At 49.6% G+C, this 24419-nt stretch overlaps 2 protein-coding genes across 4 annotated transcripts in view; one reads left to right on the forward strand and one right to left on the reverse strand.

Annotated features, from left to right (window-relative positions):
- The window catches only part of KLHL18 (kelch like family member 18), a 47822-nt gene extending 41518 nt beyond the window's left edge, over window positions 1-6304 (reverse strand). The window contains exon 1 of one of the 2 annotated variants that reach the window (XM_083186559.1): window positions 6028-6304. In XM_083186559.1, coding sequence (XP_083042685.1) covers window positions 6028-6153 — 126 coding nt within the window. In that variant the 5' untranslated portion in view covers window positions 6154-6304. The remainder of the gene's footprint in view (window positions 1-6027) is intronic. The other variant, XM_083186561.1, reaches the window with a different exon arrangement.
- An 11-nt stretch (window positions 6305-6315) lies between these two features.
- KIF9 (kinesin family member 9) overlaps window positions 6316-24419 on the forward strand; it is a 97836-nt gene continuing 79732 nt past the window's right edge. The window contains exons 1-4 of one of the 2 annotated variants that reach the window (XM_083186554.1): window positions 6316-6470; window positions 7831-7935; window positions 8033-8198; window positions 12981-13087. In XM_083186554.1, the coding sequence (XP_083042680.1) occupies window positions 7840-7935; window positions 8033-8198; window positions 12981-13087 (369 nt within the window). In that variant the 5' untranslated portion in view covers window positions 6316-6470; window positions 7831-7839. The remainder of the gene's footprint in view (window positions 6471-7830; window positions 7936-8032; window positions 8199-12980; window positions 13088-24419) is intronic. The other variant, XM_083186553.1, reaches the window with a different exon arrangement.

Here is a 24419-nt window from a genome sequence, read left to right on the forward strand (position 1 = left end):
AAGCAAACTGTACATAGTGTTCATTCTAGCACCCGCCATCTTTATAAACCCATGCAGTTCCTCTTCCCTGCCTGGGGTGTCGCTGTCTGCTGTGGGGTTTCAAGAAAAGGTCTGGTTTGCATATCAGTGCTGATATACAGACCACACTGTGCTAGAAGCACTACAGCAGACAGCGACACTCCAGGCAGGGAAGAGGAAGCACACCCACCACACATACACAGCCGAGGCAGACATATTGTAGGTGGCCTATTCCTCTGATTACTTCATTAGGACCCAGTGAGTTACCGGCTGCATTCTCCAAGACACTGGACCCATAATAGGTCTGTCTCTGCCACATGTAGGCGACCCAGGAGGATGCATCACCAAAGTCTGCTCTACCTGTCTACAGAAAACTCCTGCTCCAGTTCTGAGTGACCTTACAAGCGAGCAGTGATTACCCAGTAATCTGCTTAGTGCACAGACACTCTGGACAGGGAACGTCACAAAAGGCCTGTGGACGTAACACTACCCCCTATACAGAGGATGCCAAGTCTGCCCAGGAGAATTTTTTTTTTTTTTTTGTGAATAACAAAAACAATCAAAAGCGCTAAATATTCTAAGAATAAGTGACGTGCAAGGAGTACAATGTGCATCAGACAATAGAACCGGATACTTTCCTCACATCTATAACGGGAGAACACAGTCCGTATATTCTCTTGTAGAATGGGTAATTCTCAAGGGGTGAAATCGGACGATCCAATGATTGATCCAAATGATCCGGAAGCGCAATGTGACAAAGGATAATACAATGTGTAATACGGTTTCAGAAGAATAAATAAAGTCAACTGTGTAAACAGGCGTCTGTGAAAAAGATGGCGCACCCCACTGACACAAGAGCGGAGGATAAAGTGCATTGAAAGGGTTCTTTAATGTTACCCAAAATCGGTTTTAGGAGGTGCATAACCTCACTCACTTAGATATAAAGAAACCGTTCACATTGCACTCCCGGGTTATTTGGATCGTCCGTATTCACCCCTTGAGAATTACCCATTCCACAAGAGAATATACGGACTGTGTTCTCCCGTTATATACAGTATATATGAGGAAAGTATCCGGTTCTATTGTCTGATGCACACGGATTGTCTCATTGCACGTCACTTATTCTTAGAATAATTTAGCTCTTTTGATGTTTTTTCTGTTCACTATTATGGGTTGTTGGTGGTCACCCTACAGAATCTCACAAACGGCCCATAAGCTGCTCTAGCGCAGATATTCAGTAACACTTTCACTTCCCAGGTGAGTTACTGCTGCAAAGGGGGAACAAGCTCCATATTCCTGCCCACATTCCTGGCACAAGATGACCAGCAAGCAGATGTGATAGTCTAGTGTGGGCACAACTACACATGAATACCAGGGGGCAGTAACCACCAACAACCTGTGCTGGTGTGTGTGTGACCGGAGGACATATGGATATTATACTCAGCGACGCACCGGCTCACACACGGATTTGCTGCTGATCTCAGGCTAAGCAGCTCACACACCAACACCAAGCTGGTTCCTGTCAGTGGTGATGACACGCAGGTTCCATGTGTACGCAGCCCATATAAGCCTCCTGGGCCCTGAACACCTCACACCTGGACCATGGTTCCCATCAGTGGTGAGGGGACGCAGGTTGTACAGAGCATACGAGGCCTAGCTGTCTATACACAGCCCATATAAGCCTCCTGGGCCCTGAACACCTCACACCTGGACCATGGTTCCCATCAGTGGTGAGGGGACGCAGGTTGTACAGAGCATACGAGGCCTAGCTGTCTATACACAGCCCATATAAGCCTCCTGGGCCCTGAACACCTTACACCTGGACCATGGTTCCCATCAGTGGTGAGGAGATGCAGGTTGTACAGAGCATAGGAGGCCTAGCTGTCTATACACAGCCCATATAAGCCTCCTGGGCCCTGAACACCTCACACCTGGACCATGGTTCCCATCAGTGGAGAGGAGACGCAGGTTGTACAGAGCATAGGAGGCCTAGCTGTCTATACACAGCCCATATAAGCCTCCTGGGCCCTGAACACCTCACACCTGGACCATGGTTCCCATCAGTGGAGAGGAGACGCAGGTTGTACAGAGCATAGGAGGCCTAGCTGTCTATACACAGCCCATATAAGCCTCCTGGGCCCTGAACACCTCACACCTGGACCATGGTTCCCATCAGTGGTGAGGAGACGCAGGTTGTACAGAGCATAGGAGGCCTAACTGTCTATACACAGCCCATATAAGCCTCCTGGGACCTGAACACCTCACACCTGGACCATGGTTCCCATCAGTGGTGAGGAGACGCAGGTTGTACAGAGCATAGGAGGCCTAGCTGTCTATACACAGCCCATATAAGCCTCCTGGGCCCTGAACACCTCACACCTGGACCATGGTTCCCATCAGTGGAGAGGAGACGCAGGTTGTACAGAGCATAGGAGGCCTAGCTGTCTATACACAGCCCATATAAGCCTCCTGGGCCCTGAACACCTCACACCTGGACCATGGTTCCCATCAGTGGAGAGGAGACGCAGGTTGTACAGAGCATAGGAGGCCTAGCTGTCTATACACAGCCCATATAAGCCTCCTGGGCCCTGAACACCTCACACCTGGACCATGGTTCCCATCAGTGGTGAGGAGACGCAGGTTGTACAGAGCATAGGAGGCCTAGCTGTCTATACACAGCCCATATAAGCCTCCTGGGCCCTGAACACCTCACACCTGGACCATGGTTCCCATCAGTGGTGAGGAGACGCAGGTTGTACAGAGCATAGGAGGCCTAGCTGTCTATACACAGCCCATATAAGCCTCCTGGGCCCTGAACACCTCACACCTGGACCATGGTTTCCATCAGTGGTGAGGAGACGCAGGTTGTACAGAGCATAGGAGGCCTAGCTGTCTATACACAGCCCATATAAGCCTCCTGGGCCCTGAACACCTCACACCTGGACCATGGTTCCCATCAGTGGTGAGGAGACGCAGGTTGTACAGAGCATAGGAGGCCTAACTGTCTATACACAGCCCATATAAGCCTCCTGGGACCTGAACACCTCACACCTGGACCATGGTTCCCGTCAGTGGTGAGGAGACGCAGGTTGTACAGAGCATAGGAGGCCTAGCTGTCTATACACAGCCCATATAAGCCTCCTGGGCCCTGAACACCTCACACCTGGACCATGGTTCCCATCAGTGGTGAGGAGACGCAGGTTGTACAGAGCATAGGAGGCCTAACTGTCTATACACAGCCCATATACACCTCCTGGGCCCTGAACACCTCACACCTGGACCATGGTTCCCGTCAGTGGTGAGGAGACGCAGGTTGTACAGAGCATAGGAGGCCTAGCTGTCTATATACAGCCCATATAAGACTCCTGGGCGCTGAACACCTCACACCTGGACCATGGTTCCCATCAGTGGAGAGGAGACGCAGGTTGTACAGAGCATAGGAGGCCTAGCTGTGTATACACAGCCCATATAAGCCTCCTGGGCCCTGAACACCTCACACCTGGACCATGGTTCCGGTCAGTGGTGAGGAGATGCAGGTTGTACAGAGCATAGGAGGCCTAGCTGTCTATACGGAGCCCATATAAGCCTCCTGGGCCCTGAACACCTCACACCTGGACCATGGTTCCCATCAGTGGTGAGGAGACGCCTGTACATAGCATAGGAGGCCTAGCTGTCTATACGGAGCCCATATAAGCCTCCTGGGCCCTGAACACCTCACACCTGGACCATGGTTCCGGTCAGTGGTGAGGAGACGCAGGTTGTACAGAGCATAGGAGGCCTAGCTGTCTATAGGGAGCCCATATAAGCCTCCTGGGCCCTGAACACCTCACAACTGGACCATGGTTCCCATCAGTGGTGAGGAGACGCGATACAGGCTGAACCCACCCCGTGTGACAGAGCCTCAGTCCCGGCTTACATACAGGGAAGATATCCATCCTGGAGTAATATATAATGGGCGAGACTGTAACTTTGGGGTACCAAGCACCTGAAACTGATACATTAGGGTGATCCAACATCATTTGGTGCCCAGAGTATTAGGCAGGCATTTGGCTGGGCGGTGTTAAGGCGCTTGCTGAGCAGCAACCAATCGCTGCTTAGCGAGCAGTACTGAATTAAGCTCATTGTCCCTGTGATCCGCAGCCCTCAGGGAATATCCGCAGACTCCCGGGACGAGGCAATGTGAGGACACAATGCACAGCTGTCTCCTGCTGTCACACCCACACAGTGATGACACATCTCAGTGACAGCACTACACCAGGAGATAATGTACTGATGTTCCTGCTCTAGACGCCACACAGGAACTTGGCGCCACAAGTCAGGGGTGGTCAAACCGGTCCTCAAGATCTACCAACAGCTCTTGTGTATCAGGCCACCTGTAGAGCTATAGTGGGAATGACTGCAGCACGTGTGACAGTTACTAATGGATACAGCTGCGCACCAGCTAGGGGGTCTAGGAAACGTGGCCATTGGTAGATCTCAAGGACCGGTTTAACCACCCCTGCCACGTGGGGAGGGGAAGAGCGCCCACACTGTATGGTAATGACAAGGTTTGTTACTAATTAGATGATGTAATATGGATGCAGTAACAGGCAGATCAGGCACATAGGGGACAACCTGTCAGATAGGGGAGGACAAATACATATATAACAGGGATGGTATTGGGGGGAAGTGTCAGTGTACAAGGGAATTGTATTGAGGGGGGGGGGGGGGTGTCAGTGTACAGGGGGGAAGTGGGCTGGTATTGGGGGGAGGTGTCAGTGTACAAAAGGATGGTATTGGGGGGGTTTCAGTGTACAGAGGGGATGTGGGATGGTATTGGGGGAAGTGTCAGTGTACAGGGGGATGATATTGGGAGGTGTCAGTGTACAGGGGGGATGGTATTGGGGGGCTGTCAGTGTACAGGGGGGATGGTATTGGGGGGGGGGCAGTGTACAGGGGGCTGGTATTGGGTGGGGTGTCAGTGTACAGGAGGGATGGGGGCTGGTATTGGGGGGGGGGGTGTCAGTGTAGAGGGGGGAAGTGGGCTGGTATTGGGGGGATGTGTCAGTGTACAAGGGGATGGTATTGGGGGGCTGTCAGTCTACAGGGGGGATGGTATTGGGGAGGCAGTGTTCAGGGGGCTGGTATTGGGTGGGGTGTCAGTGTACAGGAGGGATGGGGGCTGGTATTGGGGGGCTGTCAGTGTACAGGGGGGAAGTGGGCTGGTATTGGGGGAGGTGTCAGTGTACAGGGGGATGGTATTAATGGGGGTGTCAGTGTACAGGGGGGATGTGGGCTGGTATTGGGCGGGTGTCAGTGTACAAGGGGATGGTATTGGGGGGCTGTCAGTGTACATTGGGGGGGGGTGTCAGTGTACAGGGGAGGATGGTATTGGGGGGGGGGCAGTGTACAGGGGGCTGGTATTGGGTGGGGTGTCAGTGTACAGGAGGGATGGGGGCTGGTATTGGGGGGGTGTCAGTGTACAGGGGGATGGTATTGGGGGGAGGTGTCAGTGTACAGGTGGATGGTATTAATGGGGGTGTCAGTGTACAGGGGGGTGGTAATGGGGGGGGGGTGTCAGTGTATTGGGGGGGGGCAGTGTACAGGGGGTTGGTATTGGGTGGGGTTTCAGTGTACAGGAGGGATGGGGGCTGGTATTGGGGGAGGTGTCAGTGTACAGGGGGATGGCATTAATGGGGGTGTCAGTGTACAGGGGGGATGTGGGCTGGTATTGGGCGGGTGTCAGTGTACAGGGGGATGGTATTGGGGGGAAGTGTCAGTGTACAGGGGGATGGTATTGGGGGGAAGTGTCAGTGTACAGGGGGATGGTATTGGGGGGAAGTGTCAGTGTACAGGGGGATGGTATTAATGGGGGTGTCAGTGTACAGGGGGGTGGTAATGGGGGGGGGTGTCAGTGTACAGGGGGGTGGTAATGGGGGGGTGTCAGTGTACAGGGGGTGGTATTGGGGGGGGTTCAGTGTGCAGGGGGATGAGGTATGACTGTGGAAGGAAAGGGTCACGCCTCCCTACCTTGAGCGTGACGTCACACAGCTTGCCCTGACGTCGGATCTCCTCCATGACGCCATAGCCGCGGCTGGGGAGGTCGCCCACCGTGACGTGCACCAGGTCCTCCAGCTCCTCCAGCTCGTCCACCATCTTGTGACCCGGCGGGAAGCGCTGTGACACTGAGCCCTGTGACCCGGCATGGCCCCGCCCCCGCCTGGTGACGCACTTCCGGGTAGCACCGGCTGCGCGCTCCCGTTCTCCAGCCCCGTACCGGCGGCGGCTCTCCGGGGGGAGGGGTCATCACGGGGTATGGGGGGGTATGGGGGGGGGGGGTGTGGTGGGGTGTTAGGGATCAGACGTAGAATCCACCCCAATTGCGGCCGCGCCAGTCATGTGACACGCCCACTTCCGGTGTGTGAGCCGTCACCATGGAGACCAGAGAGTTTACACTCAGAGGGTGAGAGCAGGTGAGTGGCTGAGGGAGTGTTCTGTGCTGTACCAGGTAGGGCAGGGGGGCACCCATGTAGTAAGGATGTGTATCCGGCCTAGCCATGGGAGAGAGGTAAAGTAGCAGTCAGTGAGCTCCTACTTGCCGTGTTATAGACATATGCTTTATCTCTCTCTAGGTTACCCATCTCTGCGTTGTGTGGCAGATGTACCAAGCCTTGGGGAGAGATAAAGTAGCAGTCCTAGCTGCCATGTCACGGGCTGGCTTTGAGACATGACAGGAGCTGGTTGGTACTTTATCTCTCTCACATGGTGAGATTTCACTTTCTATAGACCCCTATTGGATCTGGGTTGGTTACAGTGTTCCCGTTAGATTTTGCTATGTAGTACAGATCTGTACTGTACAGTCCTGCTAATACTGTATATGTAATTGATTTACACTACGTGGGAGCGCGCATTGGGATCGCATCAAATGTGGAAAAACCAATATATGCCATTCCATTTTCTATTTGATTTTGCTTCTATAATTAAACAGTGCGCATCTCACCGCACGCGTGCCCTGCACATCTCACCACGCGCGCGCCCTGCACATCTCGCCGCGCGCACGCCCTGCGCATCTCGCCGCGCGCGCGCCCTGCGCATCTCACCGCGCGCGCGCCCTGCGCATCTCACCACGCGCGCGCCCTGCGCATCTCACCGCGAGCGCGCCCTGCGCATCTCACCGCGAGCGCGCCCTGCGCATCTCACCGCGCGCGCGCCCTGCGCATCTCACCGCGCGCGCGCCCTGCGCATCTCACCGCGCGCGCGCCCTGCGCATCTCACCGCGAGCGCGCCCTGCGCATCTCACCGCGAGCGCGCCCTGCGCATCTCACCGCGAGCGCGCCCTGCGCATCTCACCGCGCGCGCGCCCTCCGCATCTCACCGCGCGCGCCCTCCACATCTCACCGCGCGCGCCCTCGACATCTCACCGCGCGCGTGCCCTGTGCATCTCACCAAGCCTATGCTCTATTAGACTTGGTACATCTGTCACACAAAGCAGAGACGGATAAAGTGGCAGCCAAACAGCTCATAACTGACATTTTAAAAGCACAGTCTGTAACATGGCAGTTAGGAGCTGGTCAGCTGCTACTTTATCTCTCTGCAAGCATTGGTAATCCTGCCCCCTCCCATTATGTGCCAATAGTCTATCACTGGCATTATATGACATAGTTTCCGAAGCAGGCTCTGGGTACAGGCCATGTAGGCCGATGCCTAGGGGCACGCAGCGGGCACAGCGCCCAGCATACATGGCCAGGAGAAGTGACACTATGTCAGGTCCATGTGTGTCAGTGCCAGCCATTCTCCCACAGGGCAGTGACGTCATACCGCTGTGTTTTCCAGGAGGCCGACATGGGCGGTGAGAGCAGCGACGTACGGGTCTTTGTCCGCTTCAGGCCGACCGCTCACTTTGCTAAAGAGATTATCAGGCTTGGGGAAGACAGCAAGGTGAGGCTCGGCTAGTAATGTCTGTCATTTCCCAGCGGCTGTAACATTACATGTACTCTGACACCTACATGTGTCACCCCATCCCCCAACTCCTCAGGCCATCGACATTCTCCTCAAGAAGGATGAGCGACTCGGGGTTGTCAATAACAAGCGATCCGATTGGTCGTTCCACGTGGATGGAATCCTCCAGAATGCGTCGCAGGAAACGGTCTATGAATCCGTGGCCAAATCTGTGGTGTCCCGAGCGTTGCAGGGCTACAATGGTGAGTAGCAGCCAATGCTGTGCCGTGATTGGGTAATTCATCTGTCCCATATGGACCATTTACAAATGTATGTTGTATATTAGAAAATGGTATTTATAATGTGTAGCAAAACCGATACAAAGGGGTAGATGTGTTACATCACAGTATGGGAGAGAAGTGGTATCAGGGCGGGATGAGGCTCATTCAGGTACGCTCGGAGTTACTATCATTTCCTAGGCAGCAGCAGTGACGCAGCAGGAGGAGCCTATTACATGGAGCCGCCTCCTGCTGCAGTAGTGATCTAGGACGCAGCATCGGATCTCTCTGCCACCATCGGGCTTACTGCGTCTATGGTGCCGCACATGCCGCCCGTCACACAGGCCAGGAAATCTCTGTCCCGTGATGGAGATCCCCGGCCTCATCAGTCCCTATAAACGGCGGCAGCCTTGTAATCACTGACGGTGTCCTGCGTTCTGCTTATGGGCACAGCACCCAACATCAGCACTTTGCGTATGACAGCGCACTCCTCCATGTGTGCACTATTACCGCCTGCCTCTCATATATCATATATGTGTACAGGGATGTGTGTGACAACTGGGACAGTGCGGTTCCTGCTGTGGTGAATGGGCCGTGGCGCCTGCAGCTGATGATATCAATAGCACCAGGTGTCGGAATGGTCAGCGATGAAAGCGCTGCTGTCACTGAACACATCTCTCCGCTGCCTCATCCCGGGAGAAGCCGTATGAGGGCACATAACACGGAGACCAACTCTCGTGTGTACATGTTACTACCGCTCTCAGCTGAGTGGGGATAGGAGTGTTACGTGTTCCTGATCCTCTCGGCTGAGTGGGGACATGAGTGTTACGTGTTCCTGATCCTCTCAGCTGAGTGGGGACATGAGTGTAACGTGTTCCTGATCCTCTCGGCTGAGTGGGGACATGAATGTTACGTGTTCCTGATCCTCTCAGCTGAGTGGGGATAGGAGTGTTCCGTGTTCCTGCTCCCCTCAGGTGAGCGGGGACATGAGTGTTCCGTGTTCCTGCTCCCCTCAGGTGAGTGGGGACATGAGTGTTCCGTGTTCCTGCTTCCCTCAGCTGAGTGGGGACATGAGTGTTCCTTGTCCTGATCCTCTCAGCTGAGTGGGGACATGAGTGTTCCGTGTTCCTGCTCCCCTCAGCTGAGTGGGGACATGAGTGTTCCGTGTTCCTGCTCCCCTCAGCTGAGTGGGGACATGAGTGTTCCGTGTTCCTGCTCCTCTCAGCTGAGTGGGGACATGAGTGTTCCGTGTTCCTGCTTCCCTCAGCTGAGTGGGGACATGAGTGTTCCTTGTCCTGATCCTCTCAACTGAGTGGGGACATGAGTGTTCCGTGTTCCTGCTCCCCTCAGCTGAGTGGGGACATGAGTGTTCCGTGTTCCTGCTCCCCTCAGCTGAGTGGGGACATGAGTGTTCCGTGTTCCTGCTCCTCTCAGCTGAGTGGGGACATGAGTGTTCCGTGCTCCTGCTCCTCTCAGCTGATTGGGGACATGAGTGTTCCGTGTTCCTGATCCTTTTGGCTGAGTGGGGACATTAATGTTCCGTGTTCCTGCTCCTCTCAGCTGAGTGGGGACAGGAGTGTTCCGTGTTCCTGCTCCCCTCAGCTGAGTGGGGACATGAGTGTTCCGTGTTCCTGCTCCCCTCAGCTGAGTGGGGACATGAGTGTTCCGTGTTCCTGATCCTCTCAGCTGAGTGGGGACATGAGTGTTCCGTGTTCCTGCTCCTCTCGGCTGAGTGGTGACATTAATGTTCTGTGTTCCTGCTCCTCTCAGCTGAGTGGGGACATGAGTGTTACGTGTTCCTGATCCTCTCGGCTGAGTGGGGACATGAGTGTAACGTGTTCCTGATCCTCTCAGCTGAGTGGGGACATGAGTGTAACGTGTTCCTGATCCTCTCGGCTGAGTGGGGACATGAGTGTAACGTGTTCCTGATCCTCTCGGCTGAGTGGTGACATTAATGTTCTGTGTTCCTGCTCCTCTCAGCTGAGTGGGGACATGAGTGTTCCGTGTTCCTGCTCCTCTTGGCTGAGTGGTGACATTAATGTTCTGTGTTCCTGCTCCTCTCAGCTGAGTGGGGACATGAGTGTTATGTGTTCCTGCTCCTCTCAGCTGAGTGGGAACATGAGTGTTCCGTGTTCCTGATCCTCTCGGCTGAGTGGGGACATGACTGTAACGTGTTCCTGATCCTCTCAGCTGAGTGGGGACATGAGTGTAACGTGTTCCTGATCCTCTCGGCTGAGTGGTGACATTAATGTTCTGTGTTCCTGCTCCTCTCAGCTGAGTGGGGACATGAGTGTTCCGTGTTCCTGCTCCTCTTGGCTGAGTGGTGACATTAATGTTCTGTGTTCCTGATCCTCTCGGCTGAGTGGGGACATGAGTGTTCCGTGTTCCTGCTCCTCTCAGCTGAGTGGGGACATGAGTGTTCCGTGTTCCTGATCCTCTCGGCTGAGTGGGGACATGACTGTAACGTGTTCCTGATCCTCTCAGCTGAGTGGGGACATGAGTGTAACGTGTTCCTGATCCTCTCGGCTGAGTGGTGACATTAATGTTCTGTGTTCCTGCTCCTCTCAGCTGAGTGGGGACATGAGTGTTCCGTGTTCCTGCTCCTCTTGGCTGAGTGGTGACATTAATGTTCTGTGTTCCTGCTCCTCTCGGCTGAGTGGGGATAGGAGTGTTCCGTGTTCCTGCTCCCCTCAGCTGAGTGGGGACATAAGTGTTCCGTGTTCCTGCTCCCCTCAGCTGAGTGGGGACATGAGTGTTCCGTGTTCCTGATCCTCTCAGCTGAGTGGGGACATGAGTGTTCCGTGTTCCTGCTCCTCTCGGCTGAGTGGTGACATTAATGTTCTGTGTTCCTGCTCCTCTCAGCTGAGTGGGGACATGAGTGTTCCGTGTTCCTGCTCCTCTTGGCTGAGTGGGGACATGAGTGTTACGTGTTCCTGCTCCTCTCAGCTGAGTGGGGACATGAGTGTTCCGTGTTCCTGCTCCTCTCAGCTGAGTGGGGACATGAGTGTTCCGTGTTCCTGCTCCTCTCGGCTGAGTGGTGACATTAATGTTCTGTGTTCCTGCTCCTCTCAGCTGAGTGGGGACATGAGTGTTCCGTGTTCCTGCTCCTCTTGGCTGAGTGGTGACATTAATGTTCTGTGTTCCTGCTCCTCTCGGCTGAGTGGGGATAGGAGTGTTCCGTGTTCCTGCTCCCCTCAGCTGAGTGGGGACATAAGTGTTCCGTGTTCCTGCTCCCCTCAGCTGAGTGGGGACATGAGTGTTCCGTGTTCCTGCTCCTCTCAGCTGAGTGGGGACATGAGTGTTACGTGTTCCTGATCCTCTCGGCTGAGTGGGGACATGAGTGTAACGTGTTCCTGATCCTCTCAGCTGAGTGGGGACATGAGTGTAACGTGTTCCTGATCCTCTCGGCTGAGTGGGGACATGAGTGTAACGTGTTCCTGATCCTCTCGGCTGAGTGGTGACATTAATGTTCTGTGTTCCTGCTCCTCTCAGCTGAGTGGGGACATGAGTGTTCCGTGTTCCTGCTCCTCTCAGCTGAGTGGGGACATGAGTGTTATGTGTTCCTGCTCCTCTCAGCTGAGTGGGAACATGAGTGTTCCGTGTTCCTGATCCTCTCGGCTGAGTGGGGACATGAGTGTAACGTGTTCCTGATCCTCTCAGCTGAGTGGGGACATGAGTGTAACGTGTTCCTGATCCTCTCGGCTGAGTGGTGACATTAATGTTCTGTGTTCCTGCTCCTCTCAGCTGAGTGGGGACATGAGTGTTCCGTGTTCCTGCTCCTCTTGGCTGAGTGGTGACATTAATGTTCTGTGTTCCTGCTCCTCTCGGCTGAGTGGGGATAGGAGTGTTCCGTGTTCCTGCTCCCCTCAGCTGAGTGGGGACATAAGTGTTCCGTGTTCCTGCTCCCCTCAGCTGAGTGGTGACATTAATGTTCTGTGTTCCTGCTCCTCTCGGCTAAGTGGGGACATGAGTGTTCCGTGTCCTGCTCCTCTCACCTGAGTTGGGACATGAGTGTTCCGTCTTCCTGCTCCTCTCAGCTGAGTGGTGACATTAATGTTCCGTGTTCCTGCTCCTCTCGGCTGAGTGGGGACATGAGTGTTCCGTGTTCCTGCTCCTCTCAGCTGAGTGAGGACATGAGTGTTCCGTGTTCCTGCTCCTCTCAGCTGAGTGGGGATAGGAGTGTAACGTGTTCCTGATCCTCTCAGCTGAGTGGGGACATGAGTGTTCCGTGTTCCTGCTCCTCTCACCTGAGTGGGGACATGAGTGTTCCGTGTCCTGCTCCTCTCAGCTGAGTGGTGACATTAATGTTCCGTGTTCCTGCTCCTCTCGGCTGAGTGGGGACATGAGTGTTCCGTGTTCCTGCTCCTCTCAGCTGAGTGGGGACATGAGTGTTCCGTGTTCCTGCTCCTCTCAGCTGAGTGGGGACATGAGTGTTCCGTGTTCCTGCTCCTCTCAGCTGAGTGGGGACATGAGTGTAACGTGTTCCTGCTCCTCTCAGCTGAGTGGGGACATGAGTGGGGACATGAGTGTTCTGTGTTACTGATCCTCTCAGCTGAGTGGGGACATGTTCCTGCTCCTCTCAGCTGAGTGGGGACATGAGTGTTACGTGTTCCTGTTCCTCTCAGCTGAGTGGGGACATGAGTGTTACAGGCTGCACTTCTCTGATTCCTCCACTAGGTGTCACCTGACCTCAGTGTGCTCCCGCTGTACCGATGGACGCCAATTGCTATATGTAGGCCTGATGGAATCTGTCACCTTGCTTTTCAGGTACAATAATGTGCTACGGGCAGACAGGAGCGGGGAAGACCCATACTGTAACGGGGACAACGGAGAACTACAAGCAGCGAGGAATCATCCCACGGGCATTGCAGCAGGTACTGGGGACGGGTGCAGGGGCAAAGAGACAGCTATAACTCCTGCACACTGGACTCTACATGGATTGGATGCAATTGCACAAGACTGTGTATTTTAGGTTATGAGTGTATACTTATTCGGCCCCCTTATTTCATCTATTTTAATGACCATACAGGGAAATAAATTGTAGGGTTGTGCTACCACTGACAAAAAAATATATTCAAGGAGAACAAGGGAAAGAAAAAGATTTGTCGTGGTGTGGTGCACCAGCAAGAAATTTTAGACATAAAACATAACTTTTATTCATTAGTATTAAAGCAAGCGAAATATTTAAAAGAACACAAATAAACAAACAAGTGGTGGGTGGTGTGTGTTAAAACATTGCACGTGCGGACGAGCCGTGTGTGCTCCACTTTATGTAGTTATGGGTCAGACAGCTCAGTCCAGCTTTATAATTCAACCTAGGGATTTGTATAAAGCCTTTGAATAGATACTATTCATGTTATTTGTATGTTTTGCTATAACAGCAATTTCTGCAACATTGGATTCAAAGTCTGTTACCCAAGGTAATCATTTTTCACTAGGCTCTGTGTGTCATAAATCCTGTGGGTCAATAGAAATAAACTGTGTGCTCATGTGGGTGAGTGTTTAAGGGCAAAGGATTAACCCCTTCACGACAATTGACGTATATATACGTCATGGCCGGGAAGTACTTCCCGACCGTTGACGTATATATACGTCATGGCTTAAAACTGTCACTGCGTCTAGAGACGCAGTGACAGAGGGACGATGTCTGCTGTCCCTGACAGCAGACATGTCCCTGCATGCCCAGGGGGGGCTGCGATGCCGCCCCCCCGTCGCCGATCGCTGTGATTGGCTGTTCAGTGTGAACAGCCATTCACAGCGTTTTCCTGTGTCACCGGCGAATAACGTTCGCCGGTGACACGGGATCGGAGGTGATTGGTGCTGTAAAGTACAGCACCAATCACCGCGGGGTGTAAGGGTGACACTGGTGTCACCCCACCTCACCCCGCCCGCCCCCAAAGGCCGTGATTGGTCCGTCGGACCGACGGACCAATCACAGCCGTGGAGGGGGGTTTAAACTAACGGTGACTGCACTGCAGACGCCATTCCGGTCTGGAAAAGCGTGCAGTGCGGTCACCGTGCCCCACCTGCCGCCTATACTGACCAGAACCCTTACCTGATCATTGATCATTGATATTGTGACATTTTGTGACATCCTGTGCTGCATCTTGTGCTGCATCTTGTGCTGCTGCGATTTATTAGATAGATAGAGAGTTAGAGAGAGTTAGAGAGAGAGAGATAGAGAGAGATAGAGAGAGATAGAGAGAGATAGAGAGGCCTAGTGCTATATTTTGTGCTGCTGCAGTGTGATAGAGCTATAGATAGAGAGAGATAGAGAGAGAGAGATAGAGAGAGAGATAGTGACAGATTGTGCTATATATTTTTTATATAACTGAAAGAGATAGAGAGAGATAGAGAGAGATAGAGAGGCCTAGTGCTATATTTTGTGCTGCTGCAGTGTGATAGAGAGAGATAGAGAGAGAGAGATAGAGAGAGAGATAGTGACAGATTGTGCTATATATTTTTTATATAACTGAAAGAGATAGAGAGAGATAGAGAGAGATAGAGAGGCCTAGTGCTATATTTTGTGCTGCTGCAGTGTGATAGAGCTATAGATAGATAGAGAGAGATAGAGAGAGAGAGATAGAGAGATAGTGACAGATTGTGCTATATATTTTTTATATAACTGCTGCAGTGTCATAGAGTGATAGATAGTGAGAGATAGAGAGAGATAGTGATAGAGTGCTAAATTTTGTGTCGGCTGCCCCCGCCTTTTTGTGCTGATCACTATATCTGAGGTGATCAGCAACTTTTTGGGGGTACAGAGGTTTTTTTTTTTTATATATACCTGTCAGTACCACCAAAGGTTGTGCACCTGCTGCCCCTCACTGGTAATCAGTGTCGCATCACTGATCACCTTTTTTTATTTTTTGTGAGTGCTGTGGGGTCTTTTTTACATTTTTTTTTTACACACACTGTGATTTTGTGTGTGTCCTGTGGCCACTGTGCACTGATCAGTGACGTACATCACTGATCAGCTTTTTCGGCACAGGGTTGATCTATTTTTTTTTTTTTTTGATCAAATTCCTGTTGCCTTTGAGCGCTGTTCAGTGACGGACGTTACTGACCAACATCTGTGCTCAATTTTTGGCGCAGGACCTTTTTTTTTTTTTTAACCCCTTCCATTTTTTTTTTTTTTAACCCCTTCCATTTTTTTTTTTTTTAACCCCTTCCATTTTTTTTTTTTTGAACCCTTCAATTTTTTTTTTTTTGTATTTTTTTTTTCTGCACTACATACACAATACACACTACATACCCCCTGGGTTGAAATAAAGTTTGTACCCCCCCCTACACTATACACGTGTTGAAACATTTCACTACCAGTAACACAAAAATATAAATGGCATCCCAAATGTCATCCCAAATGTCGTCCCAGTCATCCAGGAGAATGTATTCGGTGGAGGAGGCATATGCCATGCTTGCATCTGACTCTGACACAGCCAGTGAGGCAAGCGGGGAATTTGAAGGATTTGTCTTAAGCTCCTCTTCCTCCTCTGATGATGAGGGACCCCCTCAAAGACGCCCCCGTAGAGCAGCTGAGACCCCCCCCCCAATAATTGATCTCGTATGGACCCCACCACCAGACAATTTTGAGCCCCAGGTTCCTGAGTTTTTGGCCATCCCAGGAATCCAATTTGATTCAACAGGTCTCAGAGAAATTGACTTTTTCAAATTATTTTTCTCTGATGATTTTATAAATTTAATGGTGGACCAAACTAATTTATATGCCCAGCAGTTTATTGCTCAAAACCCCACGTCATCATTTGCTAGGTGGACCCCTGTAGATGCAGTAGAGATGATGACGTTTTGGGGTCTGGTGTTACATATGGGCATAGTAAAAAAGCCACAAATTAGGCAATATTGGAGTACAGATGTTCTGTACAGCACCCCATTTCACCGTATGGCCATGCCCCGGGCTCGTTTTGAGGCAATCCATAAATTTATACATTACACCGATAATGCACAGTGCCCACCCAGAGATGATCCCACCTTTGACAGGCTATTCAAAGTCAGGCCGGTCATTGATCATTTCAGTGCCAAATTTGCAGAGCTATACATCCCTGATAAATGTATTAGTATCGACGAGTCCCTTATACATTTTAAAGGAAGGGTTAAATTCCGCCAGTACCTTCCCAGTAAGAGGGCAAGGTATGGCATAAAAATGTATAAGCTGTGTGAAAGCACCACAGGGTACACCCACAAGTTTAGGGTATATGAAGGGAAGGATTCAAGAATTGAACCACCAGAATGCCCCCCCTCCCTCGTAGGTGTTAGTGGAAAAATTGTCTGGGATTTAATGCACCCCTTCCTGGATAAGGGTTATCACCTCTATGTGGATAACTTTTACACTAGCATCCCCCTGTTTAAGGCCCTTGGTTCAAGAGGTACAGCAGCTTGCGGTACTGTGCGCAAGAACCAAAGAGGCCTCCCCAAAACGCACATTGCCCAAGTAATGAGAAGGGGTGAAAGCAGGGGAATATGCACCGAAAATATGTTGTTGGTCAAATATAAGGACAAGAGGGATGTCCTTATACTGACAACAATTCATGGAGACAGTACCACCTCCATCCCTGTACGAGGTACCAGTACCCACACCTCCAAACCAAATTGTATCCTAGATTACAATAAGTACATGGGCGGAGTGGATCTTTCAGATCAGGTACTAAAGCCGTACAGTGCCCTGCGGAAAACAAATATCTGGTACAAGAAGCTGGCCGTGTATATCATCCAGATGGCACTGTATAACGCTTACGTGCTATTCCGTTCTACCGGCCAGAGGGGGACATTTATGCACTTTCAAGAGGAAGTCATAAAGAGCCTAACATTTGGGAATCAGCAGGCAGAGGGCCCCAGTACTTCTAGTACTGGCCCCCGTATTGTACCAGGGCAGCATTTTCCCAACGAAATCCCCTCCACTGCAAGAAAGGGCAGGACACAAAAAAGGTGCAAAGTTTGTTATAAAAAGGGAATAAGAAAGGAAACTATTTTCCACTGTGAAACTTGCCCCGACAAACCCGGCCTATGTATAAAGGAGTGCTTTAAAATATACCACACATCTATGGATTATTAGGTTCATCATTTCACCGTGCTTCGGGGGTCTTGCTAATGCCACATAGCACCCACCATTCATTCCACCAGAATCTGAGCTGCAAAATCCAAAAATCACTCCTTCCCTTCTGAGTCCTGCCATGCACCCAACTGGTATTTTTTGGTCACATGTGAGGCATTGCCGTACTCTGGAGAAATGGGGGCACAGATTTTGGGGTGCTTTGTCTCCTTCATTCCTTGTGAAAATGAAAAATTTTGAGCCAGAAGTACATTTTTGTGTAAAAAAATGTATTTTTTTCATTTTCACTGCCCAGTTGTACCAAAATTGATGAAACCCCTGGGGGTTTGAAATGTACACTATACCCCTAGATGAATTCCCTGAGGGGTGTAGTTTGCAAAATGGGGTGACTTGTGGGGGGGTTCCACTGTATTGGTAATGCAACATAGCACCCACCATTCATTCCACCAAAATCTTTGCTGCAAAATCCAAAAATCACTCCTTCCCTTCTGAGTCCTGCCATGCACCCAACTGGAATTTTTTGGTCACATGTGAGGCATTGCCGTACTCTGGAGAAATGGGGGCACAGATTTTGGGGTGCTTTGTCTCCTTCATTCCTTGTGAAAATGAAAAATTTTGAGCCAGAAGTACATTTTTGTGTAAAAAAATGTATTTTTTTCATTTTCACTGCCCAGTTGTACCAAAATTGATGAAACCCCTGGGGGTTTGAAATGTACACTATACCCCTAGATGAATTCCCTGAGGGGTGTAGTTTGCAAAATGGGGTGACTTGTGGGGGGGTTCCACTGTATTGGTAATGCAACATAGCACCCACCATTCATTCCACCAAAATCTGTGCTCCAAAATCCAAAAATCACTCCTTCCCTTCTGAGTCCTGCCATGCACCCAACTGGTATTTTTTGGTCACATGTGAGGCATTGCCGTACTCGGGAGAAATTGGGGCACAGATTTTGGGGTGCTTTGTCTCCTTCATTCCTTGTGAAAATGATAAATTTTGAGCCAGAACTGCATGTTTGTGTAAAAAAATGTAATTTTCCATTTTCACATCCCAGTTATACCAAAATTGGTGAAACCCCTGGGGGTTTGAAATGTACACTATACCCCTAGATGAATTCCCTGAGGGGTGTAGTTTGCAAAATGGGGTCACTTGTGGGGGGGTTCCACTGTATTGGTGCTTGGGGGGTCTTGCTAATGCGACATAGCACCCACCAAAATTCCACCAGAATCTGAGCTGCAAAATCCAAAAATCACTCCTTCCCTTCTAAGTCCTGCCATGCACCCAACTGGTATTTTTTGGTCACATGTGAGGCATTGCCGTACTCGGGAGAAATTGGGGCACAGATTTTGGGGTGCTTTGTCTCCTTCATTCCTTGTGAAAATGAAAAATTTTGAGCCAGAACTGCATGTTTGTGTAAAAAAATGTAATTTTCCATTTTCACATCCCAGTTGTACCAAAATTGGTGAAACCCCTGGGGGTTTGAAATGTACACTATACCCCTAGATGAATTCCCTGAGGGGTGTAGTTTGCAAAATGGGGTCACTTGTGGGGGGGTTCCACTGTATTGGTGCTTGGGGGGTCTTGCTAATGCGACATAGCACCCACCAAAAAAACACCAGAATCTGAGCTGCAAAATCTAAAAATCACTCCTTCCCTTCTAAGTCCTGCCATGCACCCAACTGGTATTTTTTGGTCACATGTGAGGCATTGCCGTACTCGGGAGAAATTGGGGCACAGATTTTGGGGTGCATTGTCTCCTTCATTCCTTGTGAAAATGAAAAATTTTGAGCCAGAACTGCATGTTTGTGTAAAAAAATGTAATTTTCCATTTTCACATCCCAGTTGTACCAAAATTGGTGAAACCCCTGGGGGTTTGAAATGTACACTATACCCCTAGATGAATTCCCTGAGGGGTGTACTTTGCAAAATGGGGTGACTTGTGGGGGGGTTCCACTGTATTGGTGCTTGGGGGGTCTTGCTAATGCGACATAGCACCCACCAAAAAACCACCAGAATCTGAGCTGCAAAATCTAAAAATCACTCCTTCCCTTCTAAGTCCTGCCATGCACCCAACTGGTATTTTTTGGTCACATGTGAGGCATTGCCGTACTCTGGAGAAATTGGGGCACAGATTTTGGGGTGCATTGTCTCCTTCATTCCTTGTGAAAATGAAAAATTTTGAGCCAGAACTGCATGTTTGTGTAAAAAAATGTAATTTTCCATTTTCACATCCCAGTTGTACCAAAATTGGTGAAACCCCTGGGGGTTTGAAATGTACACTATACCCCTAGATGAATTCCCTGAGGGGTGTACTTTGCAAAATGGGGTGACTTGTGGGGGGGTTCCACTGTATTGGTGCTTTGGGAGTCTTGCTAATGCAACATAGCACCCACCATTCATTCCACCAAAATCTTTGCTGCAAAATCCAAAAATCACTCCTTCCCTTCTGAGTCCTGCCATGCACCCAACTGGTATTTTTTGGTCACATGTGAGGCATTGCCGTACTCGGGAGAAATTGGGGCACAGATTTTGGGGTGCATTGTCTCCTTCATTCCTTGTGAAAATGAAAAATTTTGAGCCAGAACTGCATGTTTGTGTAAAAAAATGTAATTTTCCATTTTCACATCCCAGTTGTACCAAAATTGGTGAAACCCCTGGGGGTTTGAAATGTACACTATACCCCTAGATGAATTCCCTGAGGGGTGTACTTTGCAAAATGGGGTGACTTGTGGGGGGGTTCCACTGTATTGGTGCTTGGGGGGTCTTGCTAATGCGACATAGCACCCACCAAAAAACCACCAGAATCTGAGCTGCAAAATCTAAAAATCACTCCTTCCCTTCTAAGTCCTGCCATGCACCCAACTGGTATTTTTTGGTCACATGTGAGGCATTGCCGTACTCTGGAGAAATTGGGGCACAGATTTTGGGGTGCATTGTCTCCTTCATTCCTTGTGAAAATGAAAAATTTTGAGCCAGAACTGCATGTTTGTGTAAAAAAATGTAATTTTCCATTTTCACATCCCAGTTGTACCAAAATTGGTGAAACCCCTGGGGGTTTGAAATGTACACTATACCCCTAGATGAATTCCCTGAGGGGTGTACTTTGCAAAATGGGGTGACTTGTGGGGGGGTTCCACTGTATTGGTGCTTTGGGAGTCTTGCTAATGCAACATAGCACCCACCATTCATTCCACCGAAATCTTTGCTGCAAAATCCAAAAATCACTCCTTCCCTTCTGAGTCCTGCCATGCACCCAACTGGTATTTTTTGGTCACATGTGAGGCATTGCCGTACTCGGGAGAAATTGGGGCACAGATTTTGGGGTGCTTTGTCTCCTTCATTCCTTGTGAAAATGAAAAATTTTGAGCCAGAACTGCATGTTTGTGTAAAAAAATGTAATTTTCCATTTTCACATCCCAGTTGTACCAAAATTGGTGAAACCCCTGGGGGTTTGAAATGTACACTATACCCCTAGATGAATTCCCTGAGGGGTGTACTTTGCAAAATGGGGTGACTTGTGGGGGGGTTCCACTGTATTGGTGCAACATAGCACCCACCATTCATTCCACCAAAATCTGTGCTGCAAAATCCAAAAATCACTCCTTCCCTTCTGAGTCCTGCCATGCACCCAACTGGTATTTTTTGGTCACATGTGAGGCATTGCCGTACTCGGGAGAAATTGGGGCACAGATTTTGGGGTGCTTTGTCTCCTTCATTCCTTGTGAAAATGAAAAATTTTGAGCCAGAACTGCATGTTTGTGTAAAAAAATGTAATTTTTCATTTTCACATCCCAGTTGTACCAAAATTGGTGAAACCCCTGGGGGTTTGAAATGTACACTATACCCCTAGATGAATTCCCTGAGGGGTGTAGATTGCAAAATGGGGTGACTTGTGGGGGAGGTTCCTAACTTTTAGCACTTATGGTGCCTAGAAACCTACATGGTGCCTAAAAAAAAATCTCATAAAAAGGAGGCTCCAAAATCAAGTAGGTGCTCCTTCTATTATGAAGCCTGTGGTTTGGTCAACGTGCACACTAGGGCCACATATAGGATATTTTTGAAAACAAAAGAATTGGGGGAATCAATTTTTAGTCACATTTCTCTAGTAAAATCTACTGTATTCGTTAGAAAAATGTATTAAAATTGAAACTCTGCAAAAAAAAAGAAATTTTGAAATTTCACCTACACTTTGATTTAATTCCTGTGAAACACCTAAAGGGTTAACAAACTTCCAAAATGCTGTTTTGAATACTGTGAGGGGTGCAGTTTTTGAAATGGCATCATTTATGGGGGTGTCTCACATACAAGTCCCTCAAAGTCACATCAGAACTGAACTGGTCCCTAAAAAAATCAGTGTTTGAAATTTTCATGAAAATTTGAGAATTTGCTATTCATATTGTAAGCCTCCTAGTGTCCAAAAAAATTAAAAGGAAGTTGAAATAATGATGGAAACATAAAGTAGACATATGGTCTATGTTAGTTATTAACTATTTTGAGTGGTATGATTATTTGTCTCACAAGCAGAAAATTTAACATTTTGCAAATTGCAAAATTTTCCATTTTTTCACGATATTTTGGTATTTTTCACAAAAAAACACAGACTGTATCGACGAAAATTTACCACTAACTTGAAGTACAATGTGTCACGAGAAAACAATCTCAAAATCACTGGGATAAGTAAAAGCAAAAAAAAGTTATTCCCACTTAAGTGAGACATGTCAGATTTGAAAAAAAGGGCTCTGTCATGAAGGCACAAACTGGCTCTGTCATGAAGGGGTTAAATCTCAATACCCTATATGCATGCAATTCCTGCAGTTTAAATAGATAATTATAGTTCACATACAGGCCGGATATATGCCATTAATAACACTGTTTGAGGCTACCGTTATGCTGCTTTCCCACTGCAGACCCGTTTAAGTTTACAGGTAATCTTAAATGGTATTTAGCATTCCCACTGCAGCAGATTACAGTTTCAAATGCCATTTAAGTACCATTCCCATTGCAGGTAAAACGTTTTAGCTCTTCAAAACGTTTTTACAGCACAAATGACACTACACAGGCAACAACCAATCAGTGGAATTGTTGCCTGTTAACAGTAAGGATGCATTCCCATAGCATCATTGGTGCCCAGTGGTGCTAAATAGATTGCTGGCATGTGCCAGCAATCTATATATTTCTGGCTTATGATTCTCATTGGTGCCCAGTGGTTCCAGAAATATATAGATTGCTGGCATGTGCCAGCAATCTATATATTACTGGCTTACGATTCTCATTGGTGCCCAGTGGATCCAGAAATATATAGATTGCTGGCATGTGCCAGCAATCTATATATTACTGGCTTAGGATTTTCATTGGTGCCCAGTGGATCCAGAAATATATAGATTGCTGGCATGTGCCAGCAATCTATATATTACTGGCTTAGGATTTTCATTGGTGCCCAGTGGATCCAGAAATATATAGATTGCTGGCATGTGCCAGCAATCTATATATTACTGGCTTAGGATTTTCATTGGTGCCCAGTGGTTCCAGAAATATATAGATTGCTGGCATGTGCCAGCAATCTATATATTACTGGCTTACAAAATCAGACATTGGTGGCCAGTGCTGCTCCGTGTGGAGCAGGACGGAGGGAGGCGGGGCATGTGGCTGGACCCGGCCAGCGTCGCTAACGGCATCCAGCCGCAGCAGCAGCCAGCCGGACACAGCGGGGCAGCGCGCCGTGGACAAGTGAGTATGACAGGAGAGGGGAGGGGGGGGCGGGGGGTGGCAGCGGGGCGTACCGCCGGGCTGAAAGTGGTTAATCTTTCAGCCCGGCAGCGTACACACACGGAGATGATTGCTGAAAAAAATCAGCAATCATCTCTACCGTTTAAAGATGCATTCCCATTGCATCTTAAACGGTAGATTACCGTGCAAAACCCTGCTCTGAAAACGGGTTGAAATACCGTTTAACTTTAAACGGTATTTCAACTCTGGCGCTTTCCCACTGCAGCCTTAAACGGTATTTTGCCCTCAAAAATCGGCAAAATACCGTTTTAAGGCTGCAGTGGGAAAGGGGCATCAGTGGAGCCTGCCGCAGTGGCTTTATTTAACCTCAGGAACACTGGTTTTCTATCTTGGTCCGGTGTATGTGAACTATAATTATCTATTTAAACTGCAGGAATTGCATGCATTGTAAATTATTACCTTGGGTAACAGACTTTGAATCCAATGACATAATGTTGCAGAAATTGCTGTTATAGCAAAAAATACAAATAACATGAATAGTATCTATTCAAAGGCTTTGTACAAATCCCCAGGTTGAATTATAAAGCTGGACTGAGCTGTCTGACCCATAACTACATAAAGTGGAGCACACACGGCTCGTCCGCACGTGCAATGTTTTAACACACACCACCCACCACTTGTTTGTTTATTTGTGTTCTTTTAAATATTTCACTTGCTTTAATACTAATGAATAAAAGTTATGTTTTATGTCAAAAATTTCTTGCTGGTGCACTACACCACGACAAATCTTTTTCTTTCCCTTGTTCCATTGGACTCTACATACTGCGCCAATCTGATCACATCGCAATTGGAGTCCGGTAGATGACCTGCAGTCAGTGGGGTACTGGACCCTGCAGCCGGGTGCGTCACCCTTATACACCTGCAGTCAGTGGGGTACAGGGCGCTGCAGCCGGGTGCGTCACCCTCATACACCTGCAGTCAGTGTGGTACGGGACCCTGCAGCCGGGTGTGCCCCTGTCATACACCTGCAGTCAGTGGGGTACAAAGCGCTGCAGCCGGGTGTGCCCCAGTCATACACCTGCAGGCAGTGGGGTACAGGGCGCTGCAGCCGGGTGTGCCCCAGTCATACACCTGCAGGCAGTGGGGTACAGGGCGCTGCAGCCGGGTGTGCCCCAGTCATACACCTGCAGGCAGTGGGGTACAGGACCCTGCAGCCGGGTGTGCCCCTGTCATACACCTGCAGTCAGTGGGGTACAAAGCGCTGCAGCCGGGTGTGCCCCAGTCATACACCTGCAGGCAGTGGGGTACAGGGCGCTGCAGCCGGGTGTGCCCCAGTCATACACCTGCAGGCAGTGGGGTACAGGGCGCTGCAGCCGGGTGTGCCCCTGTCATACACCTGCAGTCAGTGGGGTAC

Source organism: Crinia signifera, chromosome 5, assembly GCF_055691185.1.
Source record: "Crinia signifera chromosome 5, ASM5569118v1, whole genome shotgun sequence".
NCBI lineage: Eukaryota > Metazoa > Chordata > Amphibia > Anura > Myobatrachidae > Crinia > Crinia signifera.